Source organism: Scardinius erythrophthalmus (assembly GCF_964197995.2).
Source record: "Scardinius erythrophthalmus genome assembly, chromosome: 3".
Taxonomy (NCBI): domain Eukaryota; kingdom Metazoa; phylum Chordata; class Actinopteri; order Cypriniformes; family Leuciscidae; genus Scardinius; species Scardinius erythrophthalmus.
In genome coordinates this window covers 47091744-47112897 of record NC_138223.1, presented here as the reverse complement: position 1 = coordinate 47112897, position 21154 = coordinate 47091744, and the positions used below count along the sequence as shown (strand labels likewise).

Sequence of the window (21154 nt, the reverse complement as noted above, 5' to 3'; positions counted from 1 at the left end):
ACGTGTCATGCGCAGCGTCTCGTCCACTCTCACTCGCAGTCTCGCACGCGTGACGCATCACACCTGCTGTGCGTGCTGTAGGCTAGGCTACTATTCTGCTGCTTAAGTGCAACATGGAGCTTGAAGAAGCAAAGAAAAAAATTTAAACAGAAGAAATAACTTTGAGCAAGTTTGGAGGAAAATCTGAGGTATGGAAACATTTTAAACTAGTCGTGCGGAGTGACAATATGTGTTGGCTTTGTCTCGTGCATTAAATGCGGCACGCTGCTCGCTGACAGCAAAAAAAACGGGGACTTCGACGATGAACAGACACATGAAGCAGTCTTGCCATGGCAGAAATTATCATAGTAGTCAGCCTCAGGCCTCAATGTCCTCTTTTGTTACTTTTCCGATCCATTCATTTATTTCTGAATAAACAATGCAGTTTACATGCTTCTTCCTTGTCGCATTATTCATAAGATAATTAATAAATGCACGCAAATGAACTTGATAAATGTTACAGATATGCTTACTATGCACAAACAAATGCCTTTCCTTTACATGTGCAAAATTCAGAATTAAATGAATGTGCTGCAATTTGTACAAAAAGAGTGTCTGTAGTATCCTACGTGTTTTAGCTATTAAATAAGCACATTTAGTTTCAAGTTTGTTAAGTTTCGTTTTGAAGAAAGCTTTTCTTTAAAGTGAATTTCGTTTTGTATAAATTGTATCTTAATTTTAATACATTCCAATTGCCTGGATTTAATACATAAAAAGCAATAGGCCTATAGCAGACAATATAATCATGACATGCAATCGCCGGCGCGTCGTGGTCACTTAGCCTAGTACACCATTTGAAACTCGTAACACACGCTGTCACCGAATTTACAAATCTTGCTTGTTGCTCACACACATATTATGTTGAAATAACAATATGTTGTAGTAACATTATTAATCTTTAAAAATATTTGATTGAATGCTGAATGTTGTGTGTTTGTTCAATTTAATAAAATTTAAACTTTAATTGTGATAATTAAAATAACTGAATATTTAATATTGAGTGGGCAATTTTTGCTTATTTATTAATAGTATTTATATAATATATATAACTGCGCAGCTCCCCCCTGTAGCTTAAATGATCTAGCACAGCAGCACCTGCGTTAAAAAATATTCTGGCGCCTCCCCTGGTTATAACGGCCCACATATGGTCGGGTTTAAATCGGGCTCGGGCTCATAATTACAGTGAATGTGTCGGGCCGGGCCGGGCTCGGACACAACGTGCTCGGGCTCGGGTAGGGTCGGGCTTGATTTGTTGGGCCCGATCTAAGCTCTACTGAAGCACAGGCTCTACTCTCCAGCACAATGGTGACACACACAACTAATTAATTAAACTAACAGATCTCTCCTGTATCATCTTGTGCAAAACCACATAAAACACTTCAGTTTAATATTTACTCTCCTTATCAGTTATTGACTTCGCATAACTTTTTTCTATTAACTTCCACTAATATTTCAGTGAAATTAACTTCTTTCGTTTAGTAAATCTTTGTTTTACAGTATATTACTGTTTTTCCTTGATTTTACGGTAATCTACTGGCAGCTATGGTTGCCAGTAAATGGCTGTTTTTTTTTGCAGTTTTTTTTTTTTTGCAGTTTGATGCCGTAAATTAATTTACAGGTGATTAATATGTGACCTGATCCAGCAAAATGAGTCACAGTGACCCAAATTTCAAAATTGAGATTTTGGTGTTAATGGAAAGAGGAGACCATAAGCTTTCAAATGATATCCTAGTCAAAGTCATACCTTGAATGGTTGTAAAGATATACACATTTAAATTATGGTCGTCTGTCCATTTTTCCAATTGAAAACCTGAGAAAATCGCTTTTAAAGTTTTTTGCCTGATTTTTGTTGATATCTTTCAAAATCCATTGCATTTAAAGGGATAAACTATTTATTGTACAGCTTAATGTGACCAAAGACATTAATATATGCTATTAAACCAGGCTGACACTCAAATTATTTTAAAGTTTTTATTTTAATAAATAATTTAAAGGAGCTGTATGTAAGAAATCTATTTCAATTAATCATAAAATTGCCCTGATGTGTCACTAGACATTAAGAAATCATGTTCATTTCAAATACTTATATCACTGACAACAGTAGTATGGCTAGGATATTGTCATTTAAAAAGTGGACTTGCAGCCCTCAACTGATGTTGATGTTGTCATTTTGTGTTTTGGCCTGAGCGCCTCCCTCCACCTATCTACCAATCACGAAGTCAGTAGTGTTTCAGGATCCGGGTTGCCAGCTTTGCTCTAAACTAACCTACCCTAACTCTAGTCGGATAAAAATGTCTAACGTTACTAAATCAAAAAGACTTCGTTATAATTCAGAAATTCGTTATGACAAAGTCCGAAATAAAACCAGAATTTGTATAGGAGATGCTTTTGAAAGATGGAGACGGCTGAAAACGGAGAAGAATTTGAACACAGACGCCAACGTTGCTAATTTTCTCCTAGACAGGTAAGATTCATCTATGCTTGGCTAACTTGTACTGGATGTCAATGGACATTTCATATATTCATGACAGTCGAACAAAGTTATGCGTGTTCAAGCAACGTAACGTTAGCTCACATGGACGTATGCATTTGCAATGCATTATAGGAGCCCGTTTCTCTGTCATTATGCTGAGACGCTGATGAAAACATTAGCACGACCATTATGGCAATTTGAAACGTAATTGAGACAAGCCTAACTTTACCTCAGAAAAAATTATTCGTCATTCGTTCTTCACGTATATCGTGGACTAAGTTACACATGCTGCAAGTTGACCTGTATGACCATTGCTAATGTAATTTAGTTACTCTAACAATATTTTCTGATGGGACTGAAAACAACCCTGTGATAGCCATTGGTGATATTGAATTTGTCCCGTGTTATAATTTCTGTGGCAAATGTTTATTCTGTTTTTAGCCTATAATATGACAAAAACTTTAGCACTTGTAAATCGAGGTTTTTTTTTTCGTATTGAAAAATAAGGAAGTATTATTTTGTTGTTTAAGTCTATGTTTTTTTGTTTTCTTTTACTATTATCCTTTTTTTTCCTCAGATTTTTTTTGAATTGTAATTGTATTTATATGTTCAAAATAAAGAAATCAAATCAATTTAAATATCAAATCAAAAACGCTTATCTCTTCAGCTATTATGGCCCCAGCACCTCAACAATTAGTACATTTTTTAAATAAGTAATTACTCATCAAAATATCTCTCATAAAGCATAAACACAATTAACAGAAAAAAAAAACTTACTGTGTACGTCTCGTCATCACTTGCCATTGGAAGCTCATTGAAGCAGCCTACGTTTCTGCTGAATCCTGCAGCTTATCTGGCAACCTCGAGTCAGGGGGGAGGGGGAGGGGATACACGGCTCTACAGTATTTTTAAAGTGATTGCAGTACCAGTTTTGGCCACAATCCTACATACGGTACCTTTAAAAGGCACTTTTACAAACATTTACTAAAATCAGAAAGATTGAACAGAGGTGCTACAGTTTTCCTTGAGAGAGTGTGTGTGTGTCTGTCTCTCTCTCTCTCTCTCTCTCTATGTGTGTGTGTGTGTGTGTGTGTGTGTGTGTGTGTGTGTGTGTGTGTGTGTGAGAGAGAGAGAGATAAAGTGAGAGAGGCAGAGAGACAAGGAAACAGAGAACAAATAATGTTAGCCTATGCAATCATCTTTGTGTAGGCTAGTTGACAATATCAGTGTAACAAATTCATAACGGAGATACCAACAGTTAAATATTGGGTTCAAATAAATCAAACACATTGTAATGGATTCTCCTTGCAGATAAATACACTCACAGAATAATTGCACTCACTCACATCCATACACGATAAATACCACAGGGCTGTCACTGCTGTCATGGTCATCAGAGGATGACACGTCTCCAGATCCAAAACACTGACTAGCCTTAGCCACTCTTGATGACCCGCAGCAGAGCTTAGGTTAGAAGCCTCTAGTGAGTTCAACGCTTTTGGCGACTTTTTGGTGACTTTGCTCTCTTTTGACAGCGACATTTCTCAAATTAATAATATTTAATCTTTCTGAGGAGATCAGCTAGCTTGTTTACACATAGCGCTACGAGTCTGACAGGAGGATGGCTGGACCAATCGCGTGCCTGTCAGTCGAAACGGGGCTTCCCATTGACAAATGATCAGCGTTTTTGTACATTTCTAAGCTTTTTGATTGGTTCTATACAACGTGAAACACCATATTTGGAGAGCAGAGACGTTTGAGGGGATTCCCGGGAAATGCTCAGAGGTGACGAGAGGAGTTGAGAAAAGCTATATTCATTTCCAGCGAATTTAGTAAAACTTTGTAAACTTTAATAGTCATTTAAATACCTTTACTCAATTATCTGGACCACGAAACTTTAGGAGATTATTTTTGAATGTCTGTTCTTTGAAATTTAGCCAAAAAAATTTTTTTTTTAAATCTATTATTTCATTGTTTTTCCACATAATCGGCCCATTTCTTAAAATGGAACGTTGCGACTTCCGACTCATTTCGCCAGATCGGGTCACATATTAAATTATGCTTCACTATTTTTTATTTTTTTATTTGACACATTTAACCCTTTTAACCCCACTGCAAAATCTTCAGTTTTAAATGAACACTTGTGTGTCCACACTAGGGCTGGGCGATATATCGCATCACATTGTTATGCGCATCTCGTCAGTAAAGCCGGTTCCTTGATTAGTAGTAAATCGCCATCACCTGCTTTCAGATAAAGCGGCATTTACTACAAAGAGCCGTAGTTAACTGACAAGCTGAGCCATATCGCATTAATATTGCGGACGTATCGCCAGCAATAATTAATGCGATATGGCTCAGCTTGTCAGTTAACTACGGCTCTTTGTACACAGCAAAAAATCCATTGTTAAATTAACACTCCTGGGAGGGTATATGAACACTCAAGAGTGTTGAAGTTAATGAGATAATTAAGTGATTAATTGAGTGATGATTGAGCATTACTGAAGACACCTGATGTTAACAAGCAGAATCACTGAAGGAGAAAATCTCAAATTGTAAGCCACCGTTATGGCGATCATTGTTTGCTTTAGTTGGGCTCTTGACCCTTATATTATTAACTTTAAATTTTGTTTTGTTGTTGTATCTGAGTTATAACTGCCAGATGAACAAAGAAAAAAAGTTATCTGATGGTGTTGGTTATATTATGACAATCATCATTTGAACTTTATGTTTGTGATTCTGCATAAATATCCAGAATTTTAGATATAATATAAAGGATTTCTTAAAAGATGTTTAAAAAAAACAACACCTTTCTTTTAGGAACACACAGACGTCAAGATTCAGTCAATGCATCTCAACAATGGTGAGGAGCAGAATATTCAATTAGGAAAAGTAAATTACATAGACAATTCAGATCATAATTTATTCATACCGTAATGCATGATGGGAGCCATTAATGAGTTGTGATTGGTGGCAGCCGCTGCAACATGCTTCATTATTGTCACCATTGTTGAGATTCACAGGATGATTATTGATGACTGTGTTTCTAAATAAATTAATGTGAAAGTGTTTTGATCAGTACAATGTTTATTAAAGGGGTGGTAAAACGTAAAAAGTTTTGATATTTCGGCTCGAAGTAGGTGTGCTACTTCTGTTTTCACCGTGGTTTCGACATGTGCCGTCACATGGCGAGGGTGTCGACAGAACTGTAGCGAATAGCCTCCTTTTATAATGTCTAGCACCCATTCCGAAACCCCGGGAAGCGCTGCCCACGCATCTGCATGGGTGGCTAGGGGTTGAATGCGAAGTGGCAGAATGCCCGCGCTCAACCCCGCTACGGTGTTTAACCGAGTGAGGGAGGGCTGGGCGAGTCCCGTAGGACTTATAATGTCTGTGAGTAAGTGTGGGCGCGGGGGAGCGGGCACATTTACTGCTTCGAGCGCACCGTCTGCCTGAGCAGAGTGAATGCGCACAGGTTTCATTTTTACAGAAATCGTGAGACATGCAGAACATAGTGTTTGTGGGCACTGGGCACGTTTACTATGTTGGGTGCGCGATCGACCTGAGTCGATTTTATGAGCGCGGGCCCTGTGTGAAGGGCTGTGCTTGTTTGTAGGGATGGGCAGTGGGCAGTGGGCACGGAGGCTGCGGCTGTGAGCTCCGAGCGGGTGGTTTCGCATGGCCCGCTGCGGAACTGGAGCGCTTCGGGAGGAAGTGCTTAAAGGCCTGTGACGCTTTCTGCACCTCGGCGAATCTCTCCACAAAGTCGTTGACAGAGGATCCGAAGAGGAGCAGAGCAGTCAATGGGCACGCGAGCTGTCTCGCCCATGTCTACTTGCTGCTGCAACGCGTTTTGCATTAATACAAAATTATAAGATAAATTTTGGCTTCAATATCTCGTGGAAAAGAGGTTTTCCCCTAGCGTAAGATACTTACACAGTACGAGAGACCTCTCGTAAGAGAACCCAGACTATCAGATCACACTTTTCTTTGTTCGTTTGACTGTTATAAATAAATAATAGCAGACAAACAAAATTTAAAGTGAATGTATAAGGGTCAAGAGTCCAACTAAAGCAAACATTGATCGCCATAACGGTGGCTTACAATTTGTGATTTTCTCCTTCAGTGATTCTGCTTGTTAACATCAGGTGCCTTCAATAATGCTCAATCATCACTAAATGAATCACTTAATTATCTCAGTAACTTTAACACTCTTGAGTGTGGTCTCATATACACTTCCAGGAGTGTTAATTTAACACTGGAGTTTTTGCTTTGTACAAAGAGCCGTAGTTAACTGACAAGCTGAGCCATATTGCATTAATTATCGCTGGCAATACGTCCGCGATATTAATGCGATATGGCTCATCTTGTCAGTTAACTACGGCTCTTTGTAGTAAATGCCACTCCATCTGAAAGCAGATGATGGCGATTTACTACTAATCAAGGAACCGGCTTTACTGAAGAGATGCGCATAACAATGTCATGCCATATATCGCCCAGTCCTACTGGCAACACTGTTGCCAGTAATTTACTGTAAAATCTTGTTTTTTGGGTCACCATTGTGTAGAAGAGTAGAGCTTGTGCTTCAGTCCAGGAGAAGATCTACAAACATTGATGATATGCTGCATGTTTCATTAATTAACAGACAGTGTAGTTGCTGGTCCAGTGGAAATCTCTTTATTTACAAAATGTTTGTTGTGGTATCAAATGAAAGAAGTTCACAGTAATACTTTGCTCACGTTATTAATGCATTATACATTTTAGATAATACATTTAACCCTCTGAGGTCTAGGGTGTTTTTGGGGTCCTTGAGCTGTTCTGACATGCCCTGACATTTGTGCTTTTTTCAGTTGCTTATAAACATATCAATGGCAAAAAAAATACACTCTATTTAGCACAAACAGGACTACCATAATATGTGAGCCACATGTATGTACATGTTTTTATTTTTGAGAGAATAATGTTTAAGCATGGTTATTGAAAAAACTAAAAATTAAAGTTTCTGAAATAAAGTCACAAAACACATACTAAATATGTGGCAATAAGACTTTTGACTAATGGATGTCCTTCCCTAGAGTTTTTTCTTCAAAATTATGTGAAAATCATCCTGCCTTATCATTCACTTAAAACGATAAATTGATTTTAGTTTTGTGAAACACTTTTAGTTTGGAAAGCCAATAGGCGGATGGGGCGTAAACGATCATGCATATTTAGTGGTTCACACCTGGAGACAATGCCCCTGCATACTTAATGAGCTATTCATTCAGGTGTGTCACCTACAGCTAACTTAAATATACAAGCTTGATAAAAATGATCATTCTAGAAGAAAATTTCAGATGGCATTTAGAGGCTTTTGCATCTGAACTCTTCATATATATACACACACACACACACACATATATATATATATATATATATACATACATACATACACACACACACACATATATATATATATATATATATATATATATATATATATATATATATATATATGCATACACACACACACTCACACATACACACACACACAAATATATATATACATACATACACTACCAAATTGGTTCACAGTTGGAAGCATCACAATTTTTTTTTTATTTTTCCACAAATTGTGCTTGCAAATTGTATCATATCCAAGGTAAACATGTCTAGTAATTGTGCAGTTAATTCTCATACTGTATTTTCAGTTTTGGAATATTTATCCTCTCCCCAAATTTGTCACTAATAAAACACAATAAAAATTATTTAAAGAAAAAAATTATATTTACCTTTTAATAGTTTGTTTACATCTACCTTTTAAATATATTTTTTTTATTAAAAAGGTTACAATTACAACAATTTAAGTGTAATCTTACAGTATATTTGTATCAGTATATATATGTCTTTCATATTTTGCCTGACTGTAACGTTGTTTTTATGAAATATTAGGGCATATAAATGTTAATTTGCAGTTTAATACGTTGCTTATACAAATAGCCTACATTTTATTTCAACATATTTCAGTCGATTTTTACAAATCTCAGTATAGCAATACAGTTTGCTTTAAACATCATCATTCATTCACACACGCGATTTAAATTTAAACTGTCTTTTTGCGAGCTGTGGTAAACAGCGCACATCTCTGCCGTTCATTCATTCATAAACAGAAACCCGATTCACGTGAACTTACATTTCTCAGCTCGCTCCTCGATATACCCGCACTTCTGAGATACATTCTATTGTTCCTCACAGTGCTGCGAAACAGTGTAAACATGTAATGATCTGATAAACTTGTATGTTTTCTCGAGCTGATGGGGGCGTTCACAGAATTGCGCGGATTGCCTCAGCCATTTGCCTTTGAATAGCGCACGCTCTCCGTGGGCGGAGTCACATTACTTTTGAATTAGCTCTAATGAGGTTGACTGGAATCGCTCTCTTTAAATACAGATTTCACAAGATGAGAATATTTGTTTTTTATATAAATTACTTCATTTAAAAGAGGAGAATTCAAGCTTCATGCCTGTGTGTCTGTATGTCTGTTAGACTGAGTATTCACTTAGTTATTGTTCATTTTCGGACACATTTCAGAATGGACTACACGGACAGAGAGAAGGCAGAACTCGCTTCGTGTTTATTTTTCTTTATTTGGCAAAAAACACAACACTTTGTTTTTATTGTGAGTATACACAAAAATAATACACATTTAACAGAATCGATTTATGTATGAAACTCCTATGGAAAATCAAAGTCAACAGAGTATTTATGAGTTTTTTTTACACTGATAAAAAAAAGCGAGCTGGTATCGCTGGCGATACCGTCGACCTCAGGGGGTTAAATGACAGTTGGTCAATTTAAGGCAGCCGGTTTCTGCAAGTGAAATTACTTAACTCGAGTTTTAGTGCATTTTACAGTAACATATTGTCGATTACAGTAAAGAACTGCACAATTAACAGTTAATTACTGGCAACAGTGTTGCCAGTATTTTACTGTAAAAAAACCCTGGTAAGGTCTAACAGCGTAGTTTTTACAAAGAAAGATTACACTTGAATTGTTGTTGTAATTGTAACCTTTTTAATACAAAAATCTATATTTACAAGGTAGATGTAAACAAATGATTAAAATGTAAATATAAGCCTTTTCTTTAAATATATTATTGAGTTTTATTAGTGACAAATTTGGGGAGAGGATAAATATTCCAAAACTGAAAATACAGTATGAGAATTAACTGCACAATTACTAGACATGTTGTCCTTGGATATTATAGGCCAATTTGCAAGCACAATTTGTAAAAAAAAAAAAAAAAAAAAAAAATTGAGATGCTTCCAACTGTTGCTCTTGCATTCTTTCTTGTGGCTCAGTGACACCTGAATGAATGGCTCATTAAAGGATTAGTTCACTTTTGTGACAAACTTTTGCTGATTATTTACTTACCCCCATGTCATCCAAGATGTCCATGTCTTTCTTTCTTGAGTCGAAAAGAAATTAAGGTTTTTGATGAAAACATTCCAGGATTTTTCTCCACATAATGGACTTCAATGGGCCCCAAACGGTTCAAGGTCCAAATGACAGTTTCAGTGCAGCTTTAAAGGGATTTAAACAATACCAGACGATGAATAAGGGTCTTATCTAGTGAAACGATCGGTCATTTAAAAAATAAATAAAAAAGTTTAAGTTTTATAAGCACAAATGCTCGCCTTGCTCTGTTCTGTGATGCACGTCACGCTTGACGTAGGCGGAAGTATGAGTCACTTGTCAGTTTATCGTTTAAAATGCCCATTTTGTGTGCGTATCGGTATTTAAAAAGCCTAAAAGAAAAATTTCGTCAGGACAGAAAAGCGTGACCTTTTCAACGTAATTGCGTATTACATGACGTCACAAACGCGATTTTTGAAATGACCGATTTTTGAAATGACCGATCGTTTCGCTAGATAAGACCCTTATTCATCATCTGGTATCGTTTAAAGCCCTTTGAAGCTGTCCATTATATGGAGAAATGTTTTCATCAAAAACCTTAATTTCTTTTCGACTGAAGAAAGAAAGACATGGACATCTTGGATGACATGGGGGTGAGTAAATTATCAGCAAAAGTTTTTTTTAAAAGTGAACTAATCCTTTAAGTATACGGGCCCCATTGTCTCCTGCGAACCACGAAATATGCATGATGGTGTTGGATCGTTGACGCCCCACTCGCATATTGCCTTTCCAAACAGAAAGTGTTTTGCAAAATTTGAATCAATGTATTGTGTTATGTGAATGATTAGGGAGTATGATTTTCACATCATTTTGAAGAAGAAACTCTAGGCGACAACATCCATTAGTATATTGACACAAAAGTCTTATTGACACATATTTAGTATGTGTTTTGTGGCCTTATTTCAGAAACTTTAGTTTTTAGTTTTTTCAATAACCATGTATAAACATTATTCTCTCAAAAATACAAACATTGCTCACATGTTATGGTAGCCCTGTTTGTGCTAGTGTAATTACACCTTTGCCATTAATATGTTTATAAGCAACTGAAAAGACCCCAAATGTCAGGGCATGTCAGAACATCTCAAGGACCCCAAAAACACCTCAGACCCCAGAGGGTTAATTCACTCAGTCGAGTGGACTATATTAGTGAACAAATGTAGGTAATAGTAAATAGTGAACACAGCCTCTGATTGTCGACTTTGACCGCTGTTAATTCACAGTAGGGCTGGGCGATATATCGCACGATATTGTTATGCACATCTCATCAGTAAAGCCGGTTCCTTGATTAGTAGTATATCACCATCACCTGCTTTCAGATGGAGCGGCATTTACTACAAAGAGCCGTAGCCTAGTTAACTGACAAGCTGAGCCATATCGCATTGAAGTCCACATGAAATCAAAATTGACCATATTTACTTTGTTTGCCTAAATTGATCGTTTTGTGGTGAACAATTCATCCATGCAAGTCAATCCACACAAAAAAATTTTTTGGCTTCGTAATCTTTAATCAAAATCTGAAAATGCCCCTCCCCTCTGCATTGGAGGACCTTCTCTGATGACGTAGGTTTGAGGAATTGGTTTGGGCAACGCTTAACCACTCCCCTCAAACCGTTAGTCTGTTATGAGCAGAGATGGAGAGGAGGAGCGCTAGAGTAAAACCCTGCCCTCTGTTCAATATTCCGTTTCACTGGGAAATGCATCACAACACTGGAGAAAAGTCGTTTGCAACTTCCGGTTCAAGCGGACTTTAATATCGCGGACGTATCGCCAGCGATAATTAATGCGATATGGCTCAGCTTGTCGGTTAACTACGGCTCTTTGTACACAGCAAAAACTCCAGTGTTAATTTAACACTCCTGGGAGTGTATATGAGTCCACGTTGAAGTTAATGAGATAATTAAGTGATTAATTTAGTGATGATTGACCATTATTGAAGACACCTGATGTTAACAAGCAGAATCACTGAAGAAGAAAATCTCAAATTGTAAGCCAACGTTATGGCGATCAATGTTTGCTTTAGTTGGGATCTTGACCCTTAGCTGTTTACTTTAGATCTTGTTTGGCTGTTGTATCTGAGTTATAACTGCCAGTTCAACAAAGAGAAAAGTGATCTGATGGTGTTGGTTATATTATAACATTCATTATTTGAACTTGAACTTGAAAATCCTTCTTTCTGACTTAGTATAACTGTGACTCTGCATAAATATCCAGAATTTTTGAAAGGATTTCTTAAAAGTTGTTTAAGGAAAATCTTTATTTCAGGCACACACAGACGTCAAGATCTATCAGTCTATGCATCTCAACAATGGTGACGAGCAGAATATTCAATTAGGAAAAGTAAATTACATAGTCAATTCAGATCATAATTTATTCATACCGCAATGCATGATGGGAGCCATTAATGAGTTTTGATTGGTGGCAGCCACTGCAACATGCTTTATTATTGTCACCATTGTTGAGATTCACAGGCTGATTATTGATGTCTGTGTTCTAAATGAATTTATTTAAAAGTCTTATGATCAGAACAATGTTTATTAAATATTTTGAATTATAAGTAAAGTACTGATAATCGTAGGTTGAAGAATCACAAAACTGCTGCTAACACGTTAAACCAAACTATCTCAATAAGTTTCCTTTTTCAGATCACAGCATGATTATGTCAAAACATAACCAACACTGTCAGAGCACATTTTACTTTGTTCATTTAACTGTTATAAATCAATAACAGCATTCAATCAACAGTAAAAATTAAAGTAAACATATAATGGTCAAGAGTCCAACTAAAGCAAACACCCATCACCTTAATGGTAACTTACAATTTGTGATTTTCTCCTTCAGTGATTCTGCTTGTTAACATCAGGTGTCTTCAATAATGCTTAATAGTCACTTAATTAATCACTTGATTATCTCATTAACTTTAACACTCTTGAGTGTTAATTTAACACTCATATTTTAACACTTTACACTCTTGAGTGTGGACTCATATACACTCCCAGCCCCAGGAGTGTTAATTTACCACCGCTCCATCTGAAAGCAGGTGATGGTAATTTACTACTAATCAAGGAACCGGCTTTACTGACGAGATGCGCATAACAATATCGTGCGATATATCGCCCAGCCCTAATTCACAGAATATTCCTGTAGGCTACTTTCTCGAAAATGTCAAATATTACCCAGAATGCATTTTTTATGGTATATTGATGTTTTAATGGAAAACAGCATGTAACTGTAAAATGTGTCCCTATAGTGTGAGGCTTCCTCAAACACCACAGCCAAAATTGTATTTTTATTTTTTAGAAGAAAAAAAGAAAAAGAAAAACTTCTCTATTTTACTTGTTTGCACTTTCACTTTTGCTCTAGCTTCAGTAATAAGCTTACACTATTATTCAGGTTTTGGAATGAAGGGGAGCCAAATAATTCAGGAAACGAGGACTGTGTTGAACTGATTCCTTCAGACTCCAACCAGAGCTGGAATGATCTCCCATGCTCTGTCAAGAGGAAAGGTTTTTGTGAGAAATAGGGTTCATCCCGTCTTCTGTTTTTAATTGTATTATTTTATGGAATCATCACTCCTATTCATTTTTGATTACGGTTCCTGTCTTTTAAACAGTCTGCTACACAGCAAAATCCCCAGTGTTAAATTAACACTCCTCAGTAGGGCTGGGCGATATATCGCACGATATTGTTATGCGCATCTCATCAGTAAAGCCGGTTCCTTGATTAGTAATAAATCATAGTAGTAACAAGTAGTAACTTGTTGAGATAGTTTGGTTTACCTTGTTAACAGCAGCTTTGTGAGTCTACAGCATATGATTTTCTATATATTTCTTATAACTCATAATATTTAATAAATATTGTTCTGATCAAAATACTTTAAAATATTTTTTTTTAGAAACATAGACATCAATAATCAGTCTGTGAATCTCAACAATGGTGACAATAATAAAGCATGTTGCAGTGGAGCCACCAATCACAACTCATTAATGGCTCCCATCATGCATTGCGGTGTGAATAAATTATGATCTGAATTGGCTATGTAATTTACTTTTCCTAATTAAATATTCTGCTCCTCACCATTGTTGAGATGCATAGACTGAATCTTGAGGTCTGTGTGTGCCTAAAAGAAAGATCTTTTATTTTTTTAAAACAACTTTTAAGAAATCCTTTATATTACATCTAAAATTATGGATATTTATGCAGAATCACAGTTATTCTGTGGTCAACAACATACATTTGAGTGAGAAAGAAGCAAATAAGGAGTTCAGTGACCAAGCTCAAATGATGATTGTCATAATATAACCAACACCATCAGATCACTTTTTTTCTTTGTTCACCTGGCAGTTATAACTCAGATACAACAACCACACAAGATCTAAAGCACACATAAAAGGGTCAAGAGTCCAACTAAAGCAAATACCCATCACAATAATGGTAACTTACAATTTGTGATTTCTCCTTCAGTGATTCTGCTTGTTAACATCAGGTGTCTTCAATAATGTCCAATCATCACTAAATTAATCACCTAATTATCTCATTAACTTAAACACTCTTGAGTGTGGACTCATACACTCCCAGGAGTGTTAATTGAACACGGGAGTTTTTGCTGTGTACAAAGAGCCGTAGTTAACTGACAAGCTGAGCCATATCGCATTAATTATCGCTGGCGATACGTCCGCGATATTAATGCGATATGGCTCAGCTTGTCAGTTAACTATGGCTCTTTGTAGTAAATGCCGCTCCATCTGAAAGCAGGTGAAGGTGATTTACTTCTAATCAAGGAACCGGCTTTACTGACGAGATGCGCATAACAATCTCGTGCGATATATTGCCCAGCCCTACTACAGGGTGTTAAAATTAACACTGAAGCAGTGTTGAAGTTAATGAGATAATTAAGTGATTAATTAAGTGATGATTGAGCATTATTGAAGACACCTGATGTTAATAAGCAGAATCATTGACGGAAAGAGAAAAAACAATAACAGAAAAAAGAGAAACACAAGAACTACAACTGACTTTGAGTCATTACACATTGTTGCACTTATTATTACCAATTTGACTTTATTTCTGTCATACATCGTTGTCAACATACAAAATTTCTTGAGATTCAACAGAATTTTAGATGGTAATGTTTTATGGAATTCTTCTTTTCAAGTTGCCATTATGGTGGTCAGTGTTTGCTTTAGTTGGGCTCTTGACCCTTTTCATTTTTTAATATTAGTTTTTCTCTGACTGTTCCAACGTTGTGTTTATAAAGCACATTTGATATTGCAAGAGAAAACATGACCTGCTCACAATATGTTTTGATGACAGTGGCATTATTATCAGCATGAATATTTGACTATATGCTTAGTTTCTTATTATTGATGATTATAGCTCTAAGATTCTACAATTTAAGATCCAACAGCAATATAAAACAATTTGAAAATACTTTGTGCATAGAAGTGATTTAGTTTGAACGCACAGACATCAGGAATCAGCATATGAATCTCAACAATGGTGACAAACAAACTAGTGACAAACAGCTCTGAACTGAACACCACAAAACAAGCTACTAAAGTCATAACAAAACAATAGTAAAATAAAAGCAAACAATGAAAATTACAGGACAATTCAGCTGCATAATGTATTCATGCTGCAATGCATGATGTCAGCCATTGATGCGATCTGATTGGTGGCTCCCATCATGCACTGCAGCATTAAGCATTTGTTTGATTGTCACCATTGTTGAGATTCATATGTAGATTATTGATGTCTGTGTGTGATTTTAAAACCTTCAGGTTCCTGAAACATCTCTGAAAGTTACTACAGTGAAAATTAATAAAGCATTAGGATAATCAGTTTATATTATAGAGTTACGTTATTGAATCAGGCCACTAGTAATTTCATCATCGAAACATAACGAGGGCTGTGTTCCCCAAAAGCATCTTAAGCATAATTTGATCTCAGACCAATTGTAATTAGCAACAAATGGTTTGTTCAATCAAATTAGGCTTGCAACATGTGCAGGAATCACAGTCCAAATCATAGTTTCTCTTGCCACAACAAATGTGCTTTATAAACACAGAGTTGGAGCAGCCAGAGGAAAAACTAATGTTAAAAAGTAAAGTGTCAAGAGCCCAACTAAAGCAACCACTGGTCACCATAATGGTGACATGAAACGAAACATTCCATAAAACATTACCATCTAAACTTCTGTTAAATCTAAATAAGACAGTGTGTAGATGTATGACAGAAATAAAGTCAAACTGGTAAAATAATAAGTGCAATAATGTAGGGCTGGGCAATTTAAATCGCGATATTGTTATGCGCATCTCGTCAGTAAAGCCGGTTCCTTGATTAGTAGTAAATCGCCATCACCTGCTTTCAGATGGAGCGGCATTTAGGGCTGAGGAGATAATTAAGTGATTAATTTAGTGATGATTGAGCATTATTGAAGACACCTGATGTTAACAAGCAGAATCACTGAAGAAGAAAATCACAAATTGTAAGTTACCATTAAGGTGATGGGTGCTTGCTTTAGTTGGGCTCTAGACCATTATATATTTACTGATGTTTGTCTACTGTTATTGATTTATAACAGTTAAATTAATTAAGTAAAATTTATTTTATAGTGTTGGCTATGTTTTGACATAATCATGCTGTGATCTGAAAAAGGAAACTTATTGAGATAGTTTGGTTTAACTTGTTAGCTGCAGTTTAGTGATTCTTCAGCCTATGATTATCAGTACTTTACTTATAATTCAAAATTATATTAATATTTAATATACATTGATCTGATCAAAAGACATTCAGATAATTTCATTTAAAACACAGACATCAATAATCAGCCTGTTCATCTCAACAATGGTGACAATAATAAAGCATGTTGCAGTGGCTGCCACCAATCACAACTCATTAATGGCTCCCATCATGCATTGCAGTATGAATAAATTATGATCTGAATTGTCTATGTAATTTACTTTTCCTAATTGAATATTCTGCGCATCACCATTGTTGAGATGCATAGACTGAATCTTGACATCTGTGTGTGCCTAAAAGAATGATTTTTTTTAAACAACTTTTAAGAAATCCTTTATATTATATAAAAAATTCTGGGCATATATGCAGATTTACTAACCAACAACATAAATCGAAATCAGAAAGAAGGATTCAGTCTCAGGGGTGCAAACACATGTATGGTCAAAAAAGAGAGAGGTAATCGAAGCCCTCGTCCCGCGGCAAATATCCAGCTATTACATTGCCACCATCCCCAACCCACCCCTATAGGCACATAGAGTCAAATGAAATTTAGAAAAACTATCTTGCACTTCTTCTTCTTGCTTTACTGCTACTTCCTGAAAACAATTTCACCTGATGATTTGAATAGCTCTTTTTGTAAAGAATTAATAATTCTAGGATGATTGGGGTAATTGTGTAGGGTAGGCCTACACAGCAAAAAGCCCAGTGTTAAATTAACTCTCCTGGGAGTTTATATGGCTCCAGAGTCAGTGTTAAAATATGAGTGTTAAATTAACACTCAAGAGTGTTAAAGTTAATGAGCTCATTAAGTGATTAATTGAGTGATGATTGACCAATATTGAAGACACCTGATGTTAGCAAGCAGAATCACTGAAGGAGAAAATCTATTTTTTTTAAGACACCGTTATGAAGATTAGTGTTTGATTTAGTTGGGCTCTTGACCCATAAAGCATTAACTTTAAACTTTGTTTGGCTGTTGTATCTGGGTTATAACTCTCAAGAAAAGGTGATCAGGTGGTGTTGGTTATGATTTGATAATCATAATTTCACCTGAATATCATCTCTCATTTAGAGAGTCAGATTTATCATGTTGATTACAGAGCCTGTGATTCTACAGCAAATGATTTTTATCATTATCAATATAATGCAATATATTTCTTAAAAATTGTTCTGATAAAAATACCTAGAAAATTGCTTTAATTAGACACACTGAAATCAATAATCAGCCTGTGAATCTCAACAATGGTAACAATAATAAAGCATGTTGCAGTGCATTCTGGGTGCCACCAATCAAAACTCATTCATGGCTCCCATCATGCATTGCGGTATGAATAAATTATGATCTGAATTGTCTTACTAATTTCCTTTTCCTAATTGAATATTCTGTTTGTCACCATAGTTGAGATTCATACACTGATTCTTGATGTCTGTGTGTGCCTAAAAGAAAGATTTTATTTTATCAGAACAACTTTTAAGAAATCTTTTAGACTAGATGGAAAAAAAGATCTTATTCTGTAGAATCACAGTGATGCTGTAATCAACAATACACATTTAAGTCAGAGATTAGACTCTAAATGAGTTGAGTGATTCAGGTGAAATTATGATTATGTCAAAACATAATCAACAAAACCTGATCAACTTTCTCTCTGTTCATCTAGCAGTTATAACTCAGGAACAACAGCCAAAGATAATCTTATGTTAACAGTTTATGAATCAAGAGCCCAACTAAAGCAAACACTGATCTCCATAACGGTATCTTTAAAAAATAGATTTTCTCTTTTGGTGATTCTGCTTGCTAACATCAGGTGTCTTCAATAATGCTCAATTATCACTCAATTAATCACTTAATGAGCTCATTACCTTTAACACTCTTGAGTGTTAATTTAACACTCATATTTTAACACTGACTCTGGAGCCATATAAACTCCCAGGAGAGTTAATTTAACACTGGACTTTTTGCTGTGTAGTGCATCTGCATAGAAACTAATAAACAAAATACAAGCATATATAAATAAAATAAAACACAAATACACGAGAAATAAAGCAGTGCTTTATGTTTTTCAGGTAAATTAACTGTATTAAGTATTAATACAGTAAACGTGATTTTTCTCTTTCTCTTTTGTTGTTTGATTAACTTTGGTGACACAAACAGCTGCAGGTATATTGGGTGCTGTCCCTTTAAGACGAATGCACGTATCTAATACCGGTAATGACACGCATCTGTTTTATTTTGACTGCGTTTACGGGGAAACTCGTTGAGACGGACACTGGCTTATTTTTTGTGCACATGTCTGTTCAAACACAAATAGATAAGAAAGAAAAGGGAATTCGGTGTTCACGAACTTCACATGCTGTCTGCGACTGCGTGGCTCTGTGCGCCGACAGACCATTTACATTTGGATGTTAAACATAATATATATAGCCTGATACAGCAAAGACAACGTCGGCAGTATTGACGGAAAATAGGCTACAGAATATTTCGTTCTGTAGGCCTATTGAAAGGGGCAATATTTGAAAATCGATAATTAGGCCTATTTTTTTAATTACAATTATATATGCATTTGTCAAAACCGGGAGACTTTCAAGCATCAAAATGTAATTTATTAATATGTATACGCGCCTTCTATTTTGTCTGAAAACTTCCAACACTAGTGCGTGTAGCGTGAAAAATAGGCGTCGGTTGCGGTTCTATTTCTAGCACACGGTTTTGGTGCGGCTCGAGAAGTGTGTGTGTCACGCAGGCATTGTGCTCTAACACAATGAGAGCCGACATAAAAACGGACACTCCACGCCATGCAGAGAGAAATGTGATGCAGTGATGCAGATCCAGAGTGAGACAGAAACATTAGTGGTTCACGCTTGCGCACATACTGCTGGTTTGGCGCGCAGTGTTCTGATTCGCTTATTTCCTATTTACTTGTTGGTGGACGCAATCCAGAATTACTGTTGGTTAAATTATAATCAGACCCCCTTAAACATAACCACCACTATAAGATAACATTTAACTTTGTTCATTTAACTGTTATAAATCAATAACAGCAGACGAACAACAGTAAATATTAAAGTAAACATATAATGGTCTAGAGCCCAACTAAAGCAAACACCCATCACCTTAATGGTAACTTACAATTTGTGATTTTCTTCTTCAGTGATTCTGCTTGTTAACATCAGGTGTCTTCAATAATGCTCAATCATCACTAAATTAATCACTTAATTATCTCCTCAGCCCTAAATGCCGCTCCATCTGAAAGCAGGTGATGGCGATTTACTACTAATCAAGGAACCGGCTTTACTGACGAGATGCGCATAACAATATCGCGATTTAAATCGCCCAGCCCTACAATACTACAAGTCAGTAGTTCTTGTGTTTCTCTTTTTTTCTGTTCTTGTTTCTCTTTCCTTCAGTGAGTCTGCTTGTTCTCATCAGGTGTCACCACTAATGGCCAATCATCACTTAATTAATCACTTAATTATCTCATTAACTTCAACACTGCTTCAGTGTTAATTTTAACACTCTGTAATGTGGACACATATGTACACTGAGGAGTGTTAATTTAACACTGGGGATTGTGCTGTGTACTGTAATTTTATTAAGCAACTGCTTTCATGATATCAGTTTCTTTTAATACTATTTTGTAACATACATGGAAATTCATATAATAGAAAAATGTAAAACTGTCAAAAAACAGTATTGCTATAATAAACATACAACATCAGATGGGTGAACTTGGTAATCTGGGACTAGTGTGGCACTAGTCATCTGCTAGTAATCTGCTCCATCACAAGCAGATCTATGCCAACATAACCTTCTTCTAGCTGTTATTATGCGTCTCATTTGCTGGTTGAGGTGAAAATCACAGTAAAATATAGAAGTCTATAGCATCCCAGATTGTCCTGATTCACAAATTATTCTGATATTTAGTGTCTGTGAAACTGCTTTTGATGTTGATTGTGTTTTGATTTTTTTGTATTTCTTTCACTTTTAATAAAATGGTCAGTAACCATTATTATTAATATAGTAAACTGTAACTGTGTTTTATGGCATATTTCATTCTTGTGTATCTGTTTATTGCACAATGGCTATATTTGCTCCAGTCCAGCAGGGGCAGCAGAGAGCAGGTTTATCAGACTGAAGTGATCAGAGAGGAACAGAAACATCAGATTCAGGCACTTTCTGCTGTTTCCTGCATCATCAATACAAAGGTCCAGTTTGGCCTGTTTAAGGGTGTTTGGGTTTATTTTTTCATCATGATATCAATTTTGTTTTGTAATTGACTGTAATATACCAGTCGTTGTTGTTTTGGGGTAGTCCTACTATGATATTAGACTACATAGCCTATAATAAAATGAATTTTCAAACCTGAACCAAACATATTTTTAATCAAATATCAACAGTCTGTCATTAATAATTAGTCTGCCACAAAAAAAAAAACATTAAAATCATGAACTCAA

The 21154-nt window shown here is 36.0% G+C and overlaps 1 protein-coding gene across 2 annotated transcripts in view; it reads left to right on the top strand.

The window, feature by feature from the left end:
- The window catches only part of LOC308688829 (uncharacterized protein), a 33746-nt gene extending 12623 nt beyond the window's left edge, over positions 1–21123 (top strand). Inside the window, exon 5 of one of the 2 annotated variants that reach the window (XM_081362230.1) lies at positions 20798–21123. In XM_081362230.1, the coding sequence (XP_081218356.1) occupies positions 20798–20840 (43 nt within the window). In that variant the 3' untranslated portion in view covers positions 20841–21123. Of the gene's footprint in view, positions 1–13354; positions 13623–20797 lie in introns of those variants that run through there. The other variant, XM_081362229.1, reaches the window with a different exon arrangement.
- The last annotated feature ends 31 nt before the right edge of the window (positions 21124–21154 follow it).